This window comes from Miscanthus floridulus, chromosome 6 (genome assembly GCF_019320115.1).
Source record: "Miscanthus floridulus cultivar M001 chromosome 6, ASM1932011v1, whole genome shotgun sequence".
Lineage (NCBI taxonomy): Eukaryota > Viridiplantae > Streptophyta > Magnoliopsida > Poales > Poaceae > Miscanthus > Miscanthus floridulus.
This window is the reverse complement of record NC_089585.1, coordinates 69025813-69047891: the sequence shown is the minus strand read 5'-3', so window position 1 is coordinate 69047891 and position 22079 is coordinate 69025813. Positions and strand designations below refer to the sequence as shown.

Sequence of the window (22079 nt, the reverse complement as noted above, 5' to 3'; positions counted from 1 at the left end):
TTCATCAAGCAAAACAGCATACTTGGATTGCAAGTCAGACAGGTTAGACATGTGTATAGCGCACTCATCGCACTCCTCCTCCTCTGACACCACTACACCACTCTTGGCAAGCTCCAACTCCTTCAAAGCAACCTCTAGCTGGTCCTTAAACTCTTTTCTCTTGCGGGCAGCACGCTTAAGCAACTTATCTTGACTCATCAATGTATCATTCATGGTATCAAGCTCAAGCATAAGTGAGTCAAGTGTGGGCGGTACCTCATTTTTGTCATCGTCGACATCGACGTCCTTTTTGAGCTTTGCTCCACCGTCAACCGCCATAGTGCAAAACCCACCATGGTTTGCACCGGCAACAAAGCAGAGACCGTTGAGCTTGTCCTCGCGCTTCTTCTCGGACTCATCGTCGGTCGAGGGAGAAGAAGAGTGATCATCGTTGGAGTCGTCGTCGAGGTCGCTGAGGGAGGTGAGGAAGGCGCGTTCTTGAGCTTTGGCCTTCCTGCGGTATGCCTTCTTAATCGCCTCCTTGTCGAAGCCGCCCTTGGCCTTGTGCTTGCCGGAGGTGTAGTCATGCTTATCCTTGCGCTTGCCGGAGTCGTACTTGTTGGTGAAGGGCTTCTTCTTGGGGCAGTGCGTGACAAAGTGGTCTGGATCTCCACATCCATAGCATCCCTCCTTTGGGCCACCACTGCGTCGGTGGTTCAAACGGTTGTTGTGAAACCGAGAGAACCGACTGATGACGAGTGCCAACTCATCATCCCCAAGAGACTCCAGCTGCTCCTCTGTGATTGACATCAAGCACGACAAAGAGAAAGAAGCTTGTGAAGGGTTAGTCAATGAACTTGAACCACTACCTAAGACCAAAGCCATGGTTGGTGCAGAAGGATTCTTGAGCTTGGCTTGGGTTTGGTAGTCGATCTCTGTGGACTTGAGCTTGCTGAAAAGCTCATCGACGGTGAGGGTGTCGTAGTTGGCCGACTCGATGATCGCTGACACCTTCACATCCTATACCTTTTGATCAAGGGCATAGAGAAGCTTGAGCGCCCTCTCATGATCACTATAAGGTAGGTTGGCCTTATTCGCTTTCATTTTGTTGACGATAGTCTGAAAGCGGGAAAACATGGCATCGATGGACTCACCATCAAACTGAGAGAAGTTCTCATACTCACGCTTGTACGTCTCGTAGAGTCTGGTCTTCACCTATGCGGTCCCCTCGTGATAGCTCTGAAGCCTCACCCAGATCTCTCGAGCTGTAGTACAATCGGAGACACGCTCGAACTCAGAAAGCGAAAGACTCGAGAAAAGCACACTGCGAGCTTTGCTATTTGCATTGTGCCGATCCTTGTGATCCTGGGTGGTACGGGCCGCAACAGGGAGCACAACGTAAGTAGCATCCTCGCAAATTTCCCAGACGAGCCAATCAATCCCCTGGAGATGCACAGACATGCGGATCTTCTAATAAGGATAGTTGGACCCATCAAAGTGCGGTGGTTTGCCGGAACCACGCTCCATGTCGCCTTCGTGGATCACGGACCGATTAAGGTGGAATGATCCTTAACCGGCTCTGATACCAATTGAAGGATCGGAAACGGCGACCAAGGGGGGGGGGGTGAATGGGAGCCTCCAATTTCTTTCGAAATCTTTGACCACTGTCCCAACATCAATCCCCAAAAAGCATACATGAAGGACTTGATGACCATGACCCTAGAGAAGGGTGGATGCTCTCTCAGAACATAGCGGGTCACCACAGAGCAAACGGAACACAGATCGAAGTCCCAAACGAGCAAACTCCCAAAAGAAAACAGCACTGCTCCTGCAAATATCAGACACGTCCGGTATTTTCAGGACACGTCCGGTATTTTCGGACACGTCTGGTATGATCTCGAACACGTCCGGTATTTTTAGCAGCAAGCTGACCAAAAGAGAAAATCCAAAACCCCATCAAATGATGTCCAAAAATCATGAAATTTTAACCATAGCTCTTTAGACACCAAGGGAAGGTCTCCACCAAATTTCAGCTCAAAACTCCAAAGTGAGAAATATCAGACACGTCCTAGATCATATCGGACACGTCCGGTATGAACGAGCAGTTTCTCGGGAAAAATCAAATCAAGCCATAATTTGATCAAATCAACTCCAAATGACTTGAAACTTTGCACAAGGGTTCACAAGCGAGTAGAAAGGCAACCTCTAAAGGATCATGGCCCGAAACAAACTCTAACTCCGTGAATCAAAGGAATTGAAGAATCCCACAAAAAATAGGTCAAGAACTTAAATTACTCGGATCTACGATCTCGTGAGGAATTAGTGGATTTCCTTCGGTGGAAAGCTTCTACTCATGTCATTGATCGATCCATGGCAACAAGAATGAACCAAAACCATCCCAAAACGGAGAAACGAGAGGGGAAACAAGAGGGGACAAAAGGAGCTCGTGAAGAACACTAAAATGACACCAAGAACACAACTAAATCATGAATCCCGGAGGGCATACGGTGGTTACGGCCACCGATTCCTTCAAAACCAAGTCACAATTTGAGTTGTGGACCTCTCTCATACATAGAAGCAAACTAGAGGAAGAAACCCTAAAGGAGAAAATGAAAACTGGAGGAGGTAAGGGAGATGGGGGCTCCCTCATCCTATTTAACAGGGCTATTACACATTCCCAGTTTTGCCCCTGGATACAAATGAGTTGAACCGCTAAGCCCAAGGGCGTTGTTGTCCAACCTGGTGTAATCTTGATCCGACGGCCACCGCGCCTTCTCATCGGTAGCTTCGCCTCGACGCGAACTCCCCGATGCCGCCACGTGCTGTCCGTCCCTCCTCGGAACCTCCGCCCAGGTTTTGAGGCCCAAACTCGTAAACCGTCCATCCGATGGTTTTGAGGTCCAAACCATCAAACCGTCCGCGAGTAGCGTACTCCATACGCGTCCCCCGCCATCGACGCGTGTCACCGCCGTCCTTGACCGGCCGGCCCGCCAAGTCCTCCTGAGCCTCGCTTGACTCACGCGTCCGCCGTCTTGACCCGGTCAACATCGTCACTCCATGTCTTCTTGCACTTGTCGATGTCCCAAGTGTCAGCCACCGTGGCTAGTCACCCGGCCTCTGGGTCCCTCGGTCCAAGCCTCACGTCCGTCCTTCACCGCTCCCGATCTGTCGGCACGGCACGTCCTCCTTGACCTTCACCTCGCCATCGACCACCGCATCCGAGCTCCACACCTGCACAACACAAGCCAAAAGACATGCCAGCACACATAGCTTTCGCCATGGTAGGGTTAGTCACCACTCAACCTACTTCGTGGATCACATTGATAATCACTCATCACAAAACAAACACACAAGGGTACTTGTCAACCTTGTGTTCGCAAATGATTTCTAATGAAATAGTTGTCAACTATAAAGTTGTATATCTCATTGAGATCTACAATTTTGGTTTTCATCGTTTTTCCATCTAGGGTCGTTTGTACAATTCGAAAAAAATGAGTTTCAAAATCTAAGCACTTCAAATAGAATTTTAGGACCATAAATGGTTTCAAATGAAAAAGTCATCAACTACAAAGTTGTCAATTACGTCGAGATCTACAACTTTGATATAAAGTTTGTTTTTATCTAACTTTATTTGAAAAGTTATGAATTTATTTATACCGTAGCATGGTTATCACCGCCTCATCATACAACGAGCCGACGGTGAAAATGTCTTCACTGCTGGTTCATATGGCAAGGCGACAAAGATGAGGAGCACATCATCACCGCCGGCTGTGATGATGGACTATCATCGTCGGTTGGTAAGCGAAGCGGCGGTGATAGTTATCGACCCGGACGTTCTTACGAACCAGCGGTGATACTCTCTTTACCAACGGTTCATATTACAAACCATTGGTGATAGCTATTACCATCGTTTTTAATGATACCGGTAGTGATAGATGTGTTGGTGATAGGTCAATATGTAGTAGTGTTGACGAACAACCTCCTCAATCCACACTTACACCAGATCGGTGAGAAACCCTTCATCCTTAGAGTTTGTTGTACAAAGGACCAGTTAACTTATTATAAGCCTTTTCGAAGTCTAGTTTTAGGATTACCCCATCCTTCTTCTTCTTATGCAACTCATGGATTGTTTCGTGCAAGACCACCACCCCGTCCACAATATTCATCCCTATCAAAAAGGTCATCTGTGACTGTTTCACTACTTTATCAACAACCGTAGATAGCCTGTTAGTCAAGACCTTAGTAAAGATCTTAAAGCTAACATTGAGCATGCAAATAGGTCTGTACTACTCAATTTGCTTGACCCCTTTTTTCTTCGGGATTAGAGTGATTGTGCCAAAATTAAGGTTCAAGAGGGGCACATTACCCATGTGGAACTCTCGAAACACGGTCATTAGGTCATCTTTGATGAGAGTCCAAAGCACTTGAAAGAACTCCGCCAAAAAAACATCAAGACCAGGAGCCTTATTATGTTTCATCTGAAAAATGGCATCATTATATAGACCTTGAAAATTTTACAATATTAATTACCTAAGAAATGCACGATGAAGTATCTTTTTACAAGAAGCCGACAAATATTTGTCAGTTGTAACCTCTTGTTTTGCGAATTGGACATGGGTTCTGCTGTTTTGATGAAGTTTAATTCTTATTGAAGGCAATCATGTATTCGTATTAGTTCCAATTTGATGTTTTCTAGTCCTTGTATTCTATTATTAACATTGCTCAGCAATCATTGTTAGACACCTCTAACTAATAGTTTGATATTGTAAGTTAATTCTTATCAGTCTACAAATAAAACTGTGAAGATAGACATGTATATGTATTACACAAGTATACATATATACATATATACACATATACATATATTAGCATTATAGACCTATTCTGTCAAATTGTTTTCCATACTGTCCTTCAAAACTTCATGCAAAATATCAAGAATCGTGAGTCGTGTGGGAGATTCTAAAAGATTGCATCATTGTCTATTTAACAGCTTATTACAGAAAACAAGGCACATATCTAAGCAAGCCCTAACATTATGAGACAAATTTATAGGTAAAGATTATGCTTTGAGAAGTTTTGGTTTGTCTCGGCGATGATTTGTTAATGCGGGGATGAGTGGATTCTTCTTCTTTTGTCTCAATCCGTTCCCTTTGCACTTCTGCTTTTTGCAAGTATCCATAGTTTGTGCTTCTTGAGCGGTGTGCCGGTGTGTGGCTGGGCATTGTTGAATTCGGAGGAGCATTTGTGGCCTCTTCCCTGGCCTAACGAATCAGCCACACTTAGCGGCAGTCGGTTTGGTTTTTGGTCTTTCTTGACGGTTGGCTAGTTGAATTGCAGCATGTGATGCACTGTTTAGTATTTTTTTTAGTTTCTTTTGGGTTGCCTGGTCATGGGCTCCTAGGGTTATAATCTTATATTTTCCCGTTGGGTGTTGTTTAATTAGTTCAACTAAGTTTTGAGAAGTTATGTTCGTCACTACCGGAAACGTCAAATTTGCCGAGTGTATTCTCTCGGGCACTCGGCAAACAAGTTCTTTGCCGAGTGCTGCGATAAAAACACTCGGCAAAAAAAACACTCGGTAAAGAGGAGTTTTGCACAGTGTAAAAAAACACTCGACAAAGATAGGGTTTGCCGAGTGTTTTTTTTTACACTCGGCAAAGAAAAAAATATTTTTTCTGAGAAAGAAGGAGAAGAAAAAAATAAAAAAAATCTTTGCCGAGTGTCCAGATCTAGGACACTCGGCAAAGGAAAAAAAATATTTTTTCTGGGAAAGAAGGAGAAGAAAAAAAATGGAAAAAAAAACTTTGCCGAGTGCCCAGATCTAGGACACTCGACAAACGAAAAAAAAAATCTTTTTTAACCCCCGGCGGACGCGCCCCAGGTCTCCCCGCATGCCCCTCCCCTTATCCGCGCACAGGCACGCGCCGCCCCCTCCCCGCGCCCGCACCGCCCCCTCCTCCCTCTCAGCGCCGGCACGGCCCTACCCTCCCCTCCTCCCTCTCCGGCGCCAGCGCGGCCTGCCCTTCCCTCCTTGCCTCGTCGACGCGGCCTGCCCTCCCCTCCTCCCTCGCTGGCGCGGCCCACCCTCCCCCTTCCTCTCTCGGCATGGCGGTGCTCCCCCTGCCTCTCCCTGCATGGCGGCGCACCTCCCTCCCTCCTCCACCAGATCCGGCCCCGGCGCGGGCGGATCCGGCGACAGGTGGCGCACGAGGAGGCCGAATCCAGCCCCGGACGCGGGCGGATAGATCTGGCCCGCTGAAAGCTCTAGTTTGGTTTTGGTTAATTGATGAAACCCTAAGTGCTAACCTAGTTTATCAAGATAATTATGAGATAGGTAGCACTACTCCAAGTAATGAAGCAATGACGAAGATCATGACAATGGTGATAGCATGGTGATGATCAAATGCTTGAACTTGGAAAAGAAGAAAGAGAAAAACAAAAGGCTCAAGGCAAAGGTATAAAATGTAGGAGCCATTTTGTTTTAGTGATCAAGACACTTAGTGAGTATGATCACATTTAGGATAGATAGTCATACTATTAAGAGGAGTGTAACTCGTATCGAAATGCGGTTATCAAAGTGCCACTAGATGCTCTAACTCATTGCATATGCATTTAGGATCTAGTGGAGTGCTAACACCCTTGAAAATATTTGCGAAAATATGCTAACACATGTGCACAAGGTGTTTGCAGGGTTGAGATGGGTTTGGGTCCCTCTCTCCCTCCCGTCGAGTAAGCTCGGCGGGATTCGGCGCTTTTGGAAAAATGAAATGTCTATTTTCTATTGCGCCGGATGCAAAATTCTTGGTGGTTGGCACATTTGAGCAAGGGTGAAGAAGTTAGAGTTGAAATGGAGTTGGTCGAAATGATGCTGGCGTCAGTCTACTGACCGGACGCTGGGTCACTCAGCGACCGGACGCTGAAAGGCTGCGTCCGGTCGAGCTGGCAGAGAGGTTGCCAATTTCGGTGTTGCACCGGACGCTGGACCTGAGATGCACCGGACGCTGGTTTCTGCGTCCGGTCAAACTGACGGGTCTGCACAGTGGCTAAGGGTTGAGCACCGGACGCTGGCTGCGTCCAGTCAAGGTGGACCGGACGCGTCCGGTCGGAAAAATATGCCTCGGGGAGCTTACTGGAAACGACCAGACGCTGGGGCTTCAGCGTCCGGTCAGTTTTGACCGGAGCGTCCGGTCAGCTTCGTAGCCGTTGAAATCTGACGAACAGCGTTTGAAGCTGGTGACGCGTGGCATCCATCGGGCGACCGGACGCTGAGGGCCAGCGTCCGGTCGGTATGACCGGAGCGTCCGATCAGAGCGTGTTTTGCCCAGTGAAGGGGTACAACGGCTCTATTTGATGGGGGCTCTATTTATAGCCCCATGGCCGGCTCAAGGGACAACTCTAGCAACCTTGTGAGCTTAGCCAAAGCCCTCCCACTCATCTCCATCATTGATCCATCATCATTGTGAGATTGGGAGAGAATCCAAGTGCATTGCTTGAGTGATTGCATCTAGAGGCACTTGGTATTCGTGTTGCGCTGTGGATTTCGCTTGTTTCTCTTGGTGGTTGCCACCACCTAGACAGTTGGAGCAGCGGTGAAGGATTGGTACGAGTTGGTGATTGTTCGTGGCCACCTTCGGTGATTGTGAGGGGAGTTGTACCTTCCCCGGCGGAGCGCCAAAAGGTAACTCTAGTAAATTGCTCGTGTCATTGAGTTACCTCACTTGTGGGTTGGTTCTTGTGGTGTCCAATCGTGTGGATGAGGTTTGTGAAACACCTCTTAGCCGCCGAACCACCAAGTATTGGTCGACACAACAGGGGACGTAGCGTGTTGGCAAACACGTGAACCTCGGGAGAAAATCAATTGTCTCTTGTCTTTGGCATTCTCCCGGTGATTGGCTATATATTCATCTTGTGATTGGTTCATCTCCTACACGTCGGTATAATTACCTTACTCACTTATTTACATTCTTACAAACTAGTTGACACAAGCTCTTTAGTGTAATTAGAATTGAGAGCTTGCTTTATTATTTATATTCATCTAGTTGAGCTCTTTAGAGTAGCAAGGTGGAGAGCTCTTAGTGAGTAATTACATAGCAAGTTTGTGTGCCTAAGTAATCATTGCAACTAGAATTGTTGGATAGGTGGCTTGCAACCCTTGTAGAGCTAGAGCAAGTTTGCATTACGCTATTTGTCATACTAATCAAATTGCTCTAGTTGATTTGTAGATTTTTAAATAGGCTATTCACCCCCCCCTCTAGCCATATTAGGACCTTTCACCCGCGGCCCTCCTCTCCCTGGCGTGGCGGCGCTCCCCCTGCCTCTCCCTGCATGGCGGCGCACCTCCCTCCCTCCTCCACCGCCTCCACCAGATCCGGCCCCGGCGCGGACGGATCCGGTGACGGTGGCGCACGGGGAGGCCGGATCCGGCCCCGTCGTGGGCGAACGGATCTGGCGCGCGGCCCTCCTCTCCCGGCGGCAGCAGGTGCCCTGCCCTCTCCCTCTCCCAGCGCGGTGGCGCCCTCCCCCTCCCTTTCCCAGCGGTGGCACCCTCCTCCTTCCTCTCTCGGCTTGGCGGCGCTCCCCCTGCCTCTCCCTTTCCCGGTGGCGCTCCTCCACCGCCTCCACCAGATCTGGCCCTGGCGTGGTGGTGGCCTAGGCGTGGTGGTGGTGCAGCGTGGGGAGGAGAAGACGGCAGGTTGTTTTTTTATTTTTTCTGAAAAATTATTTGCCGAGTGTTTTTTGGCACTAAACACTCGACAAACTAGCGTTTGTCGTCAAAACGTTTACCGAGTGTCGTTTGCCGAGTGTTTTTGAGGCTTCACCGAGTGCCCCTAGCACTCGGCAAAGATCCTGTATCACTCATATAACTATTGTAGATACGCTAATTGAGTATCTTAAACGAGCAGTGTATATGCGCTCGGCTATATAATCGCTAATTAGATTATTGATTATAAACTAGTGTAGCAGGGACGTCAAATGGCTACTGGCTCCCATTTTTCAGCGACAATAATCCAACATGGGCGTCCATCCCTAAGACGCGGCTCCATAGGAACCAGCGCCATATCTCTCAGAAACAAAAAAAACAAATCTCCACTGCCTCGTATGCTTATCTGCTCGGCCCCGAAGCAGTGTGGCCGCTCATCCGCTCTGCCCTCTTCACCCACCGCGCGCTCATCGAGCTGACGCGCTGTGCCCATCCCCCAATCACCGGCCACGCCGTGCAGCCTCGCTCCCTGTGCTGCTCACATGCACCGCTCACCTGCGTCCCAGTCACCTGTGCTGCTCACTCCCTCACCGTCCGTACGTCGCTCATCACCGTCGGGTGCACCGCTGACCCCGCCATGACCGCTGTGGTGCACATGCCGTGGCACCTCAGGTCTTCCCCGGCCGAGCAGTGGCGGAGCCAGGAATTGGCGGCTGGGTATGCCAAATGCATAAAATTTCGAAGCAAATAAGCAATACAATGGACGATAATTTATAATGGTCATAACATTTAGCAAATCCATAATAATAACCAAAGTAGAAGTTCGAAACATAAATATTAAGAAATATTACAAAACAGTAATGACTACTACAATATAACTCTACGATCCCCTTGTTGGAAGAGATCGATGATATCCTCATCTTTCACTTGACCGAAGAATTCCTTCTCATTAAATGTAACCAAGCAATTATTCAAATATTCATCACCTATTTTATTCCTTTGCTTGTTCTTCACATAATTCATTGTGGAAAACACTCTTTCAACACTAGCAGTGGCTACGGGAAGAATTAGCACCAACTTAAGAAGCTTGTAAACAACGTAATAATGTTTATCTTTTTGTGTGTCCACAAGCTTAACTGAAATCTCACATAGGTTCTTCAAATTTTTAAACCTTTCATCTCTACGAACATGAGAAATGTACATATTAAGCTGCCATGGAAGTTTCCCTAATTCCTCAGTTGTGAAATCCTTAGGATAAAACTTTGTAGCAAGTGTAACCAACTTAGCTTGATTATAAGTAGCAAATGAATCAAGTGGGCTAAATGCTGCCATGCAAGAAAGTAGTTGTGTGTTTACCTCATTAAATCTATCATTCAATTCTCAAAGTTGCCTATCAATGACGCTCACAAACATGTCAACATGGAAGCGATGATAGTTCATTGTGCCATTATAGAACCCTCTTTTAGGTCTCCCAACAGGATAATAAGGACCCTCCATGTCAATAACTTTAATCTTGTACTTCACACAAAAAGAAGTGACCCTCTGAAGAAAATCATTCCATCCTTCCTCTCCCCGCAAGCACTGCAAATGAAACTTTGTAAGATCAACAAGAACCATGGCATTCACAATATCTTGATCTTTCTTTTTCAAAGCCCTACTCAAGTCCTCTGTATAACCAAATATTTCTTGCATCAAGTGTGCCATGAATACAAACTCGAATGATCGAAATGATGTCAACATAGTCATAGCTAATTGGGCATCCATTGTGGTGTACTCTTTTCCAATCTTCACCAGAACACACCTGATTGCAGGATACATAAGGATAACATGCATCATAGTTTTGTAGTGAGAGCCCCATCGAGTATCACATGGCCTTCCCAAACCCATTTCTTGATTCAAACCCCTTCTGGTTTCTACTTCCTCCAACTCTAATGCATCAATTAGTTCCTCAGCCTGAGCCATTCGAAGCATTCTCATCTTTTTATAAGAATTGCCAAGAACATTTAACAAGATAGCAAGCTGTCCAAAAACCATGTGCAATCCCCACTCTCCTTAGCAACAGCAACAAGAGTTAATTGTAGCTGATGAGCAAAGCAATGAACATAATAAGCATATGGAGACTCGTCCATAATTAGTTTCTTTAGCCCATTAGAATTACCTTTCATATTGCTAGCTCCATCATATCCTTGCCCATGAACCATTGCAAAGGTCAAATTATACTTCATAAGCATATGCTCCACTACAGTCTTAAGTGTCATAGCACTAGTATCTTCAACATGTGCAATACCAAGAAATCTTTCAACTGCCCTTCCTTTCTTATCAACGTAACGCAAGCACACAGCTAGTTGTTCATTCTGGTACACATCAGCAGACTCATCAGCAAGTATTGCAAAGTTTTTACCACCAAGTTCCTCAATTAGTAGCTTAGTAGTCTCTTATGCGCAACATTTGATGAGCTCATGTTGTATATCATGGCATGTCATCTTACAGTTCTGTGGAGCATTCTTTAGAACCACCTTGTCAACCTCTTCAAAATTTCCTGCTAGCTAATTTAAAAGCTCAAGGAAATTTCCTTTGTTTAGCGAGTCTTCACTTTCATCATGCCCTCTAAATGCCAAGCCTTGGCGCAATAGAAACCTTAAACACTTGAGTGTCCATGTCAAACGAAGCTTATATAAAGCTTTGTATTGTGTGGTGTTTGAAGCAATAGACTCCCGAATTGATGTTGTTGGTGTAGTGAACCTATCACATTTCTCTTGAGCTTCAGCATGAGCACTACTGACAGTACCCATGTGTTTTTTCAATCTTGATTTCAGGTGCCAGTTTCGCCACCCATCATTCACAAATGTATCTCCACCTGGGCATTTTGATTTATCCTTGAACAAATAGCAAACAAAACAGAAAGCGGCATCTCTTTCTACACTGTACTCAAGCCACTTATGTTGCTTAAACCAAGCTGGGCAAAAGCGACGTGGATGACCACTTATATTTCTATATTGAAAATCATGATTCTTTGGCTGACATGGACCCAACTCAATATATCTCCTTCTAACTCTATCCTGGTCATTGACATCATACCTTGAGATGGGTATTCGCTTCCCAGGATCATGCTCAAGTGCTTCCAAATCTGCTCCAACTTCACCCTCTTCATCAGTTGCTGCATCATCTTGTACAATTGGAGTTGGGGAGCCTCTGTCTGATTGAGGAGCTTCATCATTTGCTTCAACAGCGGACTGTGCCACTGCCAGTGCTTCATCATCATCCTGTGCTTGCACAAGTGCTACCTGCAGATTGTTCTCAGTCTGAACAAGAGGAGGATTTGGTGTTGATGTGGGTTCTATTTTTTTTGCCTTGGCAGCTTTCTCCCATAATGCAAATATGCTACTACTATCCTTCTTCATCTTGACTACAATTTACAAAGAACTAAATGTTAGAAAATTACTAAACAAAGTAGCACTCAGCATAGCACTAGCAAGAACAAATAAATTAGAGGAGAAAATGAAATCTTTACCTAGCTGCCTGCTGCAATTGTGGTGACGAACTGACGTCTGACGATGCGCTGCTGCTTGCTGCTGCTTGTCACTGCCTCACCGCCTCACTGACCGCCCGCGGCGTAGAGGAAGCGGATCGAGATGTGCCGCGCGGCCGCCCGCTGCAATTGCGGTGACGCTGTGCTGCTGCCTGTTGCTACTGGTCACCGCCTCACCGGCCGCCCGTAGAGGCGTAGAGGAGCAGATCGAGATGTGTCGATGTGCCGCCGGTCGCCCGCTGCCGCAGCAGTCAGCAGATCGAGAATTCAAGATGCGCCGCCGCCGCTTGGGACGAGAGTTGTTGCGAAGAACGGGACTACAGGAGTCGCAACTTGTGAACGGGATGCCGACGGGACTACGGGAGGGATTCTGGCCGCTTGGGCTTTGGCCAAATTGGCCTGCTCGCTGCTACTTTGTTTGTGGGCTTTCGGTCCTTTAGAAAATAGAATATATATATATATATATATATATATATAAGTATACATGTATTTATTTTTTGTACCAAAATCTTGGGTATTCCAAGGAATACCCAGGCATACCCTTAACGCCGCCCGTGCGGCCGAGCCAAGGGAACCCACGAGCGTGGCCGAAGCTGGTGGTGCTCGTGCGCCGCCGGATATCACCCTGACGACCGAAATCAACCGGCCCCGGCCTTCCCCTCCCCTATGTTGCAAATGTATGTTTCATGTGTTTTAGAGGTATGTTGCAATTGTTTTATATGGATATTGCAAAAGTCGATTAGGATGTTGCATATGTGGCATATTAAGTGTTTTCAATGGTACATTGCAAGCGTTTTGAAGAAAATATTTCATCTGTTTCAGACGTATGTTGCGGCAAGTGTTTTATCTAGACGTTGCATATGTTTCACACACATCTTGTAAATATTTTTTTTGGATGTTGCATATGTTTCATACACATATTGTAAGTTTTTTTTATCTCGATGTTGCATATGTTTCACACAAATATTGTAATAGTATGTTTCATCTGTGTCTGACGCATGTTGCATCCAAGTGTTTCATGGGGCACGCTGAGTGAAGGGCGTAGCGGGGGATGGGGCGCGTCAGAGCTGGGGATCGACGGACGAGGGGCGCAACGAGCTGGGGGCCGGCTCTTGGGTCCCGCCCACGCGGAAAGATAGGAGGGGGTCAGGGGAAAGGAGCAGGACGCCGGGGGGGGGGGGGGTGCGGGTGCACATGCGAGGTGGGTGCGGGCTGCGCGGCCATCCATCCAGACGCGAGGAGCGGCGGGCGCAGCATCACGTGCGAGTCGGAACGAGGCGGGCGGATGTGGGCTGCATGGGCGTTCGAACGTCGGGGTGCTGGCCAGGTCGTTTTTCCGGGGCGTGACTGCATCACTGCCACCATATATGCTGCGAGCTAGATCATCCTGCAGCCTGTTCGGCTGGGGCTGAAATGATCGTATACGATCGTGGATTATTACTGCTGGTTGGTTTGGTGTAAGAGAAAAATGCTGTTCTGACTAAAAATTTACGATCGTTTACGACCCAGCAAACAGGCTGCTGTCTGTCTGACACGACGTAGGCGCATAGATTACACGGTTGAAAGATGCAGCCAATGCAGCTAATTAATCTGGCTTAGCACTGCCCTCTGCGTTTTCTTTACTCTGAATCCACACAAAGTGGGGCATGCAACTAATGAGCTGCCAGCACAGCACTGCTCTGCTAGTGCTCCGAGTAAATAAAGAAAACAAAACTGCTCTCAAAATCCAGGACAGTGAGATACCCTGCGGCCCCACGTTAGCCGATCGCTTTGCAAAGGGCTTTGCAGAGTATGAAGCGCATGATTACCTCTGCTGCTGCTGGTTAGTGCAGTCGATGATCAGTGGATGGAGGTAAAAATAGAATACTCGTCAGCAAAGCTCTCATGGCAGGGTTACGAGAGAGATCAGCTCAGTAATCTAAGCTCGATACGTTGCAGGCTGAAACGGGATTGAGTTCCGGGAGAGAGGATCTGTGCCTGTTCATGCGTGCGTGTACGGTGTACTCAGATGCAGCCAAAAGTAGAGCAAGAAACTGTTGCTCCGTATCAGGTTCGGGGGGCTCTCTAGTATGTCTGCACAAGAGCTACTGGATTCAGACCATCTCAGTGTATGATGACCGGCACAGCAGAGAGGTTTCTTGGATACTGACTGTTCTTCAAATTCAGTCGTCGCATAAGGAAAAAGGGTTTTTTTTCTCATTGTAGAACACGCATGTTAGGTTTATTTTGAACCTTGTATGAAACCCAGAGGCACGATAAGGAAAACTTAACAGATCCCGAGACGGGACAAGAAACGTTTTTGGTACCGGAGGCAGCGAAACACTTTCAAATTTTACTACCTGGGAGCCACTGTTCATTCCATGCATGCGTTTGTCACACTAACACCAAAAGGCACAAAAAAGTGCAAACAAACACAATAGAAGCCCCTTTTTTGCCCCCATGCATGTATGCAGGGTTAAAAAAAATGTTTGGAGCATGTACTCACTCAGTCCAGAAAAAAACGCAATTGTACCTTTGAACGACCAAAAAAAAAACACAATTCTAGCTTTTCGTGTTCGGGTTTAAAACTAGAATTGTGTTTTTTTTTTTTTGGAGGGAGTAGTCTTATAGAAGACCTAGGAAGCAGTGAAAGGTAGCATGTACATGGAGATCTGGGGACCTCTGAGACAGAGACAATCAGAGTTTCATTCCATGTAGGACCAAGCAGCAGGCAGCTGCTGATGAACAGCAAAGGAGAGTTCTGATGAGTATAGTGGCCACAGCCATAGCCATAGGAGCAAGCAAGCATGCTCCCTGCAGAACCCAATGAATGAGATAAAGGGGGAGATGGGTGAAAAGAAGAGAATAGAGCACCCAAATTAAAAAGATGAAGAGGGGACCCAACCCAAAGGCCAAAGCCACTGGACTGTGCCCCATTAATTGCATTCTATTGCTTGCCCCCTCGGTCCAATGAGAACACCTGTGTACCTGAAGATTGACCGGGTTTAAAGTGCTCAAGCAAGCTGCATGCATACACAGATTTAGGTCCCCTTTGAAATCGAAGAATTTCACATGAGTTATACAAAAATTTCACAGACATCAGTTCATTTTCATTGGAAAAACATGAAATTAGAAGAAAAAAAAACCTGCTTTCTAAGGGGGTCTTATTTTAATTTGGATATGTTGCTTGCTTGTTATTTGAAAACTGATTCATGACTTCACACAAACAGACCTTAAGGGTCGCTAATTACCTCTTGTACGTTTTAGATAGATAAGAATGCCTCATTTTCAAAAATTTGAAAACATTTTCTAAAACTAGTTTACTATAACGTAGTGGCAATAATTAGTGGATTTGAAGAATTAAAGCTATGCTGTTTTGTTTACAAATTACACAACAGACATCCACAAACGTGCACACATATATGTGCTCCTTATTTTCCTTTCTCCATAGGGTGTATTAAGAGTTGAAATAGTCGAATGTTGACATTTTTACCAACAAATACTAGAAAAGTATTCCATGCTTAATGTTTGAAAGTTCTATCAATGGCTTCATACATCACATATTAAACACTAATATATTTCCAAAAGTGGTTACAATAAGCTGAACTAAAATTGTGATATCAAATTCGAGTAGGGACGATTGCAATATTTTTTCCTATATGCTTGACAAAAAAAGGATGTAAATTTTGACAAAAAAGATAATTACCCCCTTATTTACAGGCTGTTTTGAGGCTGACTTATTGGACACGGTCTTGGTCCATTCATGAGAAGGAGACTGACCAATCAAATTTGAAGTGAGTATGTCGGCTGTTGGAGACTACGACAATGGAGCTGCTACAAAAAAAAAAAGGATGGTTGTCTTCTTATAGGCTCAAAGCTTAGTTTGTGATTATGCTCTCTTTTTTAACTGTCATTATGCTCTTTAGGACACTTATCTTTTGTTGCTTTTTGAGAGCATGTCCTTAGCAAGAAAAACTTCTATATTGATTTTTGCAGCAATTGATAATATATTAGTAGTTATTGAATACTTTTCAATGTTTTTGTTTGAAATCCTGATATATATATTATATAATGCTCTATTTGGCGGGGCTTTAAGCCCCCTTTGGCACAGCTTATCCAAAACGGCTTCACCGGTGAAGCCAGAAAAACTAGTTTTTTCCGGCTTCTAGTTCATTTTAACCCCGGCTTACAAAACGGCTTCACGCTACAGTGCCTCGATTTATACAAAATAGATGAAGCCGAAGCCAGCATAAGCCATGTCAAAGAGGCCCTTAGTATATATAGGGGCTTCTTCATCGGCTTAATTAAAAGCCCACCAAACGAGCACACGCGGGAGCAACTTTTGGACCCCGAAAACAATGAAACTGAAGCTAATTTCGGGACAGAAGCCAAAGCCACCAAAATGCAGCTTTTCTTGGTTTCTCCGTTTGTAGGGAAGCCCAAATCTTACTAAAGATGGTCAAGCGTCTTAGTGGGGGGTTTATGGCCCATTTTTCAACACATTAATATTTTGAAAACAGCGCAGAAGAGTTTCATCCCCATAAAACTCTCTCTACTCCTATGAATTTTCATCATCTTTTTCTTCATCAATGCAGTTTAATGCCCATTAAGATATGCCTAATAAAAGAAATAAGAGGTTGCATGGGGGAATTTAACCGTACTGGTCCAGTTATAGTGCTACCTGAGAGCTCGATCGCCCACCGTATGGAAGTCCCATAACATGGTCTGCTTGTACACTGGTGACTGATCAGTCGTCTGATGAGACGAGTAATTCCGCGAAGGTGTTCGACATGCATAGTGGAAAATAAAAGATGTTCGGCATCGGATTCGCTAAGGAGGAGGGGACAACAGCTTTACCAGACGCTCGCGCCCTCATCAATTGATCGATGCATGTCAACTTACGACAGATATGCCAAATACTCAAAGAGTATGCATACCCCTTTGGCCTACATACCCATCCTACAAGTATCCCCGGCGTATGATGAGACGAGACCACAGCTGCTGCTGCTGCTTTGCCTGTTTGTCCCTTTAACCGGTTGAGTGGTGGACACACACAAAACACAGACGACATGGGAGGTGAGTTGTGGAGTATGTCCATCTATCCAAGCCAAATTGCCAATGCCATGCGTGCCTTTCCTTGCAAACACTCACCCCGGACTTGGACTACTTCTAATTAAACAGGCTACCCGGCGGCATGAGCATGATGGCGCCGCTCATTGCATGGCGCTTGCGCAGCCGCAGCACTCCATTGCATGGCATGGGCACTTCCACACCTGTGTTGGGGGACGTTTGGTTGGGCAGGGCGCCCCCTCCTTCCTTTTTTCCCCCCAAAAAAGCACACACACCCACACTCTCTTCATTCCTTGACCGAGTAAATTATTCCTCTTCCCTCTCAACCCAACTCAATTGCCTCGTGCTGCAAAGCCTCATGCTTTGTCGGCCCCGGCTCGGCCCCCTATGGCTAATCTAACTGAGATTTCCTCTCTCTTCTATCCCTCGTCAGTCGTCACCATGATCGATAAGCAGCCTAGATAGGTGGCTGAAAGTGGCACTGTGGCAGTGCTATGCTATATAGCGCCCCCGGTGTGCTCGCCTCAGGAGCCTTGGGAGCAGCAGCAGAGAGCAGAGATATCGTTGCGTAGAGGGAGGAAGAGTGCTCCTTCGTTCGTTTTTGGCCAAACCAAAACGACGACCCGCCAGCTATCACTTGAGAGTTCAGAGCCACGCGCGCTGCCGGCCGGCGCCCAGCTCGATTTGTGGCGACAGCGGCACCAACTCCCAAGCTCGCAAGCAAGCAAAGCAAAGCAGCAGTCACATACAGGCGGAACCGAACCGGCCAATGTATTCTTCGTCGCCTGCTTGGGTGAAGAAGAAGCGCGTGAGCAGCCAAGAGCACAAGCCACTCTTTTGCAACTGCAGCTGCAGGACCTTTCACAGGCCGGTCATCAGCAGGACGCCGCACTGACGACGACGACGATGGCCTCCTATGCCCACCTCGTGCGCCTCCTGCTCGTCGCGCTTCTTCTTGCCGCCGGCTGGGGCTGGGCCACCGCGGCGAACGACACGCAGAGGTTCCGGCCCGGCGACGAGCTCCGGCGGTACAGGAGGGTGCAGGCGCTGCTCAAGAGGCTCAACAAGCCGGCGCTCCGGACCATCCAGGCACGTGCGTGCACCTCTCCTCCTCTGCTCTTGCATTGCTTTGCTCTCTCTGTTTCGTTGCCGAGGTGTCTGTGTCTGTGTCTGTGTCTGTGTCTGTGTCTGTGTCTGTGCGTTCATTATTTGCAATGACGACACTGACAGTGACCTTGCTTGCTCGGTTGTCGGCGTGTCTGTCTGTTTGCAGAGCCCCGACGGCGACCTCATCGACTGCGTGGCGGCGCACATGCAGCCGGCCTTCGACCACCCAAGGCTGCGCGGGCAGAGGCCACTGGCGGACCCGCCGGCGAGGCCCAAGGGACACCACCACCGTCGCTTCCCCAGCAATGACACCACCGCGGACGCCGGCGTCCAGCTGTGGGCGGCGTCCGGGGAGGCGTGCCCGGAGGGGTCCGTGCCCATCAGGCGGGTCACGGAGTCGGACGTGCTCCGCGCCAGCTCCGTCAGGCGGTTCGGCAGGGCGCCCGCAGGCAGGGTGCGGCGCGACTCCGTCTCCGGCGGCCACGAGGTATGGGATCATGGGAATTGGGGGTCCAATCCCGCTTGCATTTATTCCAACAGCCTGACATCATTCAGATCGAGGCAATAGATAAGCTAGCTAACGTGTGCACCGCCGTCCCTGACGCATGCAGCACGCGGTAGGGTACGTGGCCGGCGACGAGTACTACGGCGCCAAGGCGAGCATCAGCGTGTGGGCGCCGCAGGTGAGCACGGCGTCGGAGTTCAGCCTGTCGCAGATCTGGGTCATCGCAGGCTCCTTCGGCAACGACCTCAACACCATCGAGGCAGGGTGGCAGGTCAGCCCGCAGCTGTACGGGGACAACGCGCCAAGGTTCTTCACATACTGGACGGTGAGAACTTGCACTCGCTTTACGCACCTCCTCTGCTCAATTGCTCATCACCTCATGCATATAGCATCTTGATCGAGTCTTGACTGCTCTGATGACCAACCACACCTGCTGACCTGCAGACGGACGCGTACCAGACCACCGGGTGCTACAACCTCCTCTGCTCGGGGTTCATCCAGACCAACAGCCGCATCGCCATGGGCGCCGCCATCTCGCCCACCTCCGCCTACAACGCCGGCCAGTTCGACATCAGCCTGCTCGTCTGGAAGGTAGGCATCTAGTCTCATCTAGTATGCGGTCCCCGCCGGTCCTAGCTTGTTCAATGGCAACTCCGTCCATCCCTCTCCCTGCACAGGGCGCAGGCGGCAGACAGCAGCACACGCCGCACATCATTGCACTCCAGTCCTTGCTTTAGTTTGCTTCCTCCTTTCGGCTTTTCAAGTGCACGGCTTTTCACATACAGCGCGTTAGTTTTTTTTTACAAATGAGTATGATGAGTAGCAGTGGTGGAGCTGAATTTTCCTCCTCTTTTCGTTTTCTCTGTTTCATTCATTTCAAATTAACCTGAAATCTACTGGCTTTCTTTCAGGACCCGAACCACGGCAACTGGTGGCTGGAGTTCGGCTCCGGCGAGCTGGTGGGGTACTGGCCGTCGCTGCTGTTCAGCCACCTGGCGTCGCACGCGAGCATGGTGCAGTTCGGCGGCGAGGTGGTGAACACGCGCGCGTCGGGGTCCCACACGGCCACGCAGATGGGCAGCGGCCACTTCGCCGGGGAAGGCTTCGGCCGGGCTTCCTACTTCCGCAACCTGGAGGTGGTGGACTGGGAGAACAGCCTCGTCCCGCTCGCCGCCGGCTTCCACGTCACCGCCGACCACCCCAACTGCTACGACATCCAGGGCGGCGTCAACGGCGTCTGGGGAAACTACTTCTACTACGGCGGCCCCGGCAGGAACGTCAGGTGCACCTAGTAGTACTAGAAGCTCGTCTCGTCTCGTTACTTGATGACGTTGCAGCCATGCAGGGCACGGCATTGGCAGCAGGGGAGGAGCGAGGATACCTACCTTTTTGCATTGCTTCTCAAGTCAAGAATCTGTATCTTTCTTGGTCTGGTTCTTGTCATTTCTTTCTTGTTATTATTTTCTTTTCCTTCCTTCCCACCAAAGGTTAATTAATTTCTCAAAAGGGAGAATCATGGATCATGTAGTTTTCTTTTTCTTTTATTTTTTTCCTATTTTCTTGGTGGTCTGAAACAAAAGGGTGAAGGGTTCAGTGCCAGTTATTAAACGTAGTCCAGTTCATCAGGTAGCGATGATCGATCGAGTTGTAATGTAAAAGCCCCCTGAACAATGTAGTCAAGCTAGCAGTATATACATACATTTGTTTACTCCTTTCCAGTTTACCTTGCTTGCCTCTGACTCAAAGTCTTCGATGATCGATCATGAACAAAGAGAAAAAAAGAAAAAGAAAAAGAAAAACTGGGCTGTGCCGCGCTTGGACGCTAAGCAACAGAGCCTCATGCAAAGTCTTGTCGTTTCTAAATTCAAGCGAAAACAAATCAAGTACCTCGACCTCGAAAAGCTAGTAAAACTGTTTGCTGACATTCGAAGCTACAAGAAGCAATCAAACACCTCGGTGAAACAAAACAACCGATCGCGTCTTCAGCGAATGTTACAGCTGCAACGAGGAACAAGAAAACTCATGAGACGACGGAATTAGTCGGAATGCCATGCTATATATTTGTAGCTAGAATCTAGAGCTGTGTGGCCTGTAGGGGGCCGGGGTACACTAGTCAGCACTCTGTTCGTCCAAAAAAGAACGCAATTATGAAAAACGTGTCGGTCAAACTAGTTCAAATTTAACCAAATTTATAGAAAATAATATTAATAGTAGCAAATATGTCAGTGCATTGCAACGGGAGAAAAAATTCATCAAATGTTCATGAAAACACGACGGTGGAAATTCTACGTATTTATTTATTTATCTTTTCTACAAATTTTTAAGCTACAATTAATTATTTTATGACCATAACATCGACAATATAATATAAGTTAATGTTTACATTAATATGATAGTGTCCTTGTATGGATCATGCATTGGCCGATTAATTGCCATACATGTTGGTCACATGCCCGTATGCATATGCATGACTGGAATCCTGGTTTGATAAAAGCAACACACAATACTTTAATATTAATTATATATCCAAATACAAAAATACGTGACGACCTTTATCTTCTCCTCAACTCTGCGTGCATCCATCCATCCCCTGCCCTGCAACCTCTCTCTCATCTGTATCTCCCCATCCGAACTCTCCTCTCTCCACTTTTCCTAAAAGTTGGTGTGTGCGGTGGCGACGCCGGCGAGGCTACCATGCACAACGGCGCGCTCTCTGTCTGGTTCTACGTGATCCGGGGCGAGGCACCGTGATTGTAACACCTCTGGTGTTACGAGCTCGCTAAGCACTGAGATTATGGCCTGAGAGATAGATCTATAAATATAGTGAGTTAGTTTACTAAAATGCCTATATGTGTTAATGAAAAATCCTAACGCAAAGAGTAGAATAAGTAGTTCTAAACATTGGCACGGAAGCAATTTTTATAAACAAAAATTAAATATAATTTGTATGTAGTACTTGAATAAATTTTAGAGTGTAAGTGTAGTAGATGGAAATGCAACATTAATTTTTGGAGAATAAATACTATTAGTTAGTAATTTGGGAAGTTCAAAAATCGAACTTGGGATTTAAGAAGGGTCATTTCGTTGACGGCAAACGCTTGAACTTGTGTTTAAAAGTATCATTCTTTGGCGAACTATATTGGACAAACTAATTAGGAAGTGCTTAGATATTTTGTTTCTAAGAGTTAGTATGTAGTATGGGCTAGGTC

At 47.2% G+C, this 22079-nt stretch overlaps 1 protein-coding gene and 1 pseudogene across 2 annotated transcripts; one reads left to right on the top strand and one right to left on the bottom strand.

The window, feature by feature from the left end:
- Nucleotides 1–9547: 9547 nt before the first annotated feature.
- Nucleotides 9548–12081, bottom strand: LOC136460659 (uncharacterized; annotated as a pseudogene).
- Nucleotides 12082–18017: 5936 nt separating this feature from the next.
- On the top strand, nt 18018–20305 carry LOC136458354 (protein neprosin-like). Of its 2 annotated transcripts, none has more exons than XM_066458303.1 (5): nt 18018–18347; nt 18532–18852; nt 18977–19195; nt 19315–19461; nt 19782–20305. In XM_066458303.1, the coding sequence occupies exons 1-5, from the start codon at nt 18165–18167 to the stop codon at nt 20160–20162; spliced, it is 1251 nt and encodes a 416-aa protein (XP_066314400.1). In that variant the 5' UTR covers nt 18018–18164; the 3' UTR covers nt 20163–20305. The 2 variants fall into 2 exon arrangements, with proteins under 2 accessions (XP_066314400.1, XP_066314401.1); XM_066458304.1 differs by having other exon boundaries at nt 18041–18351.
- The last annotated feature ends 1774 nt before the right edge of the window (nt 20306–22079 follow it).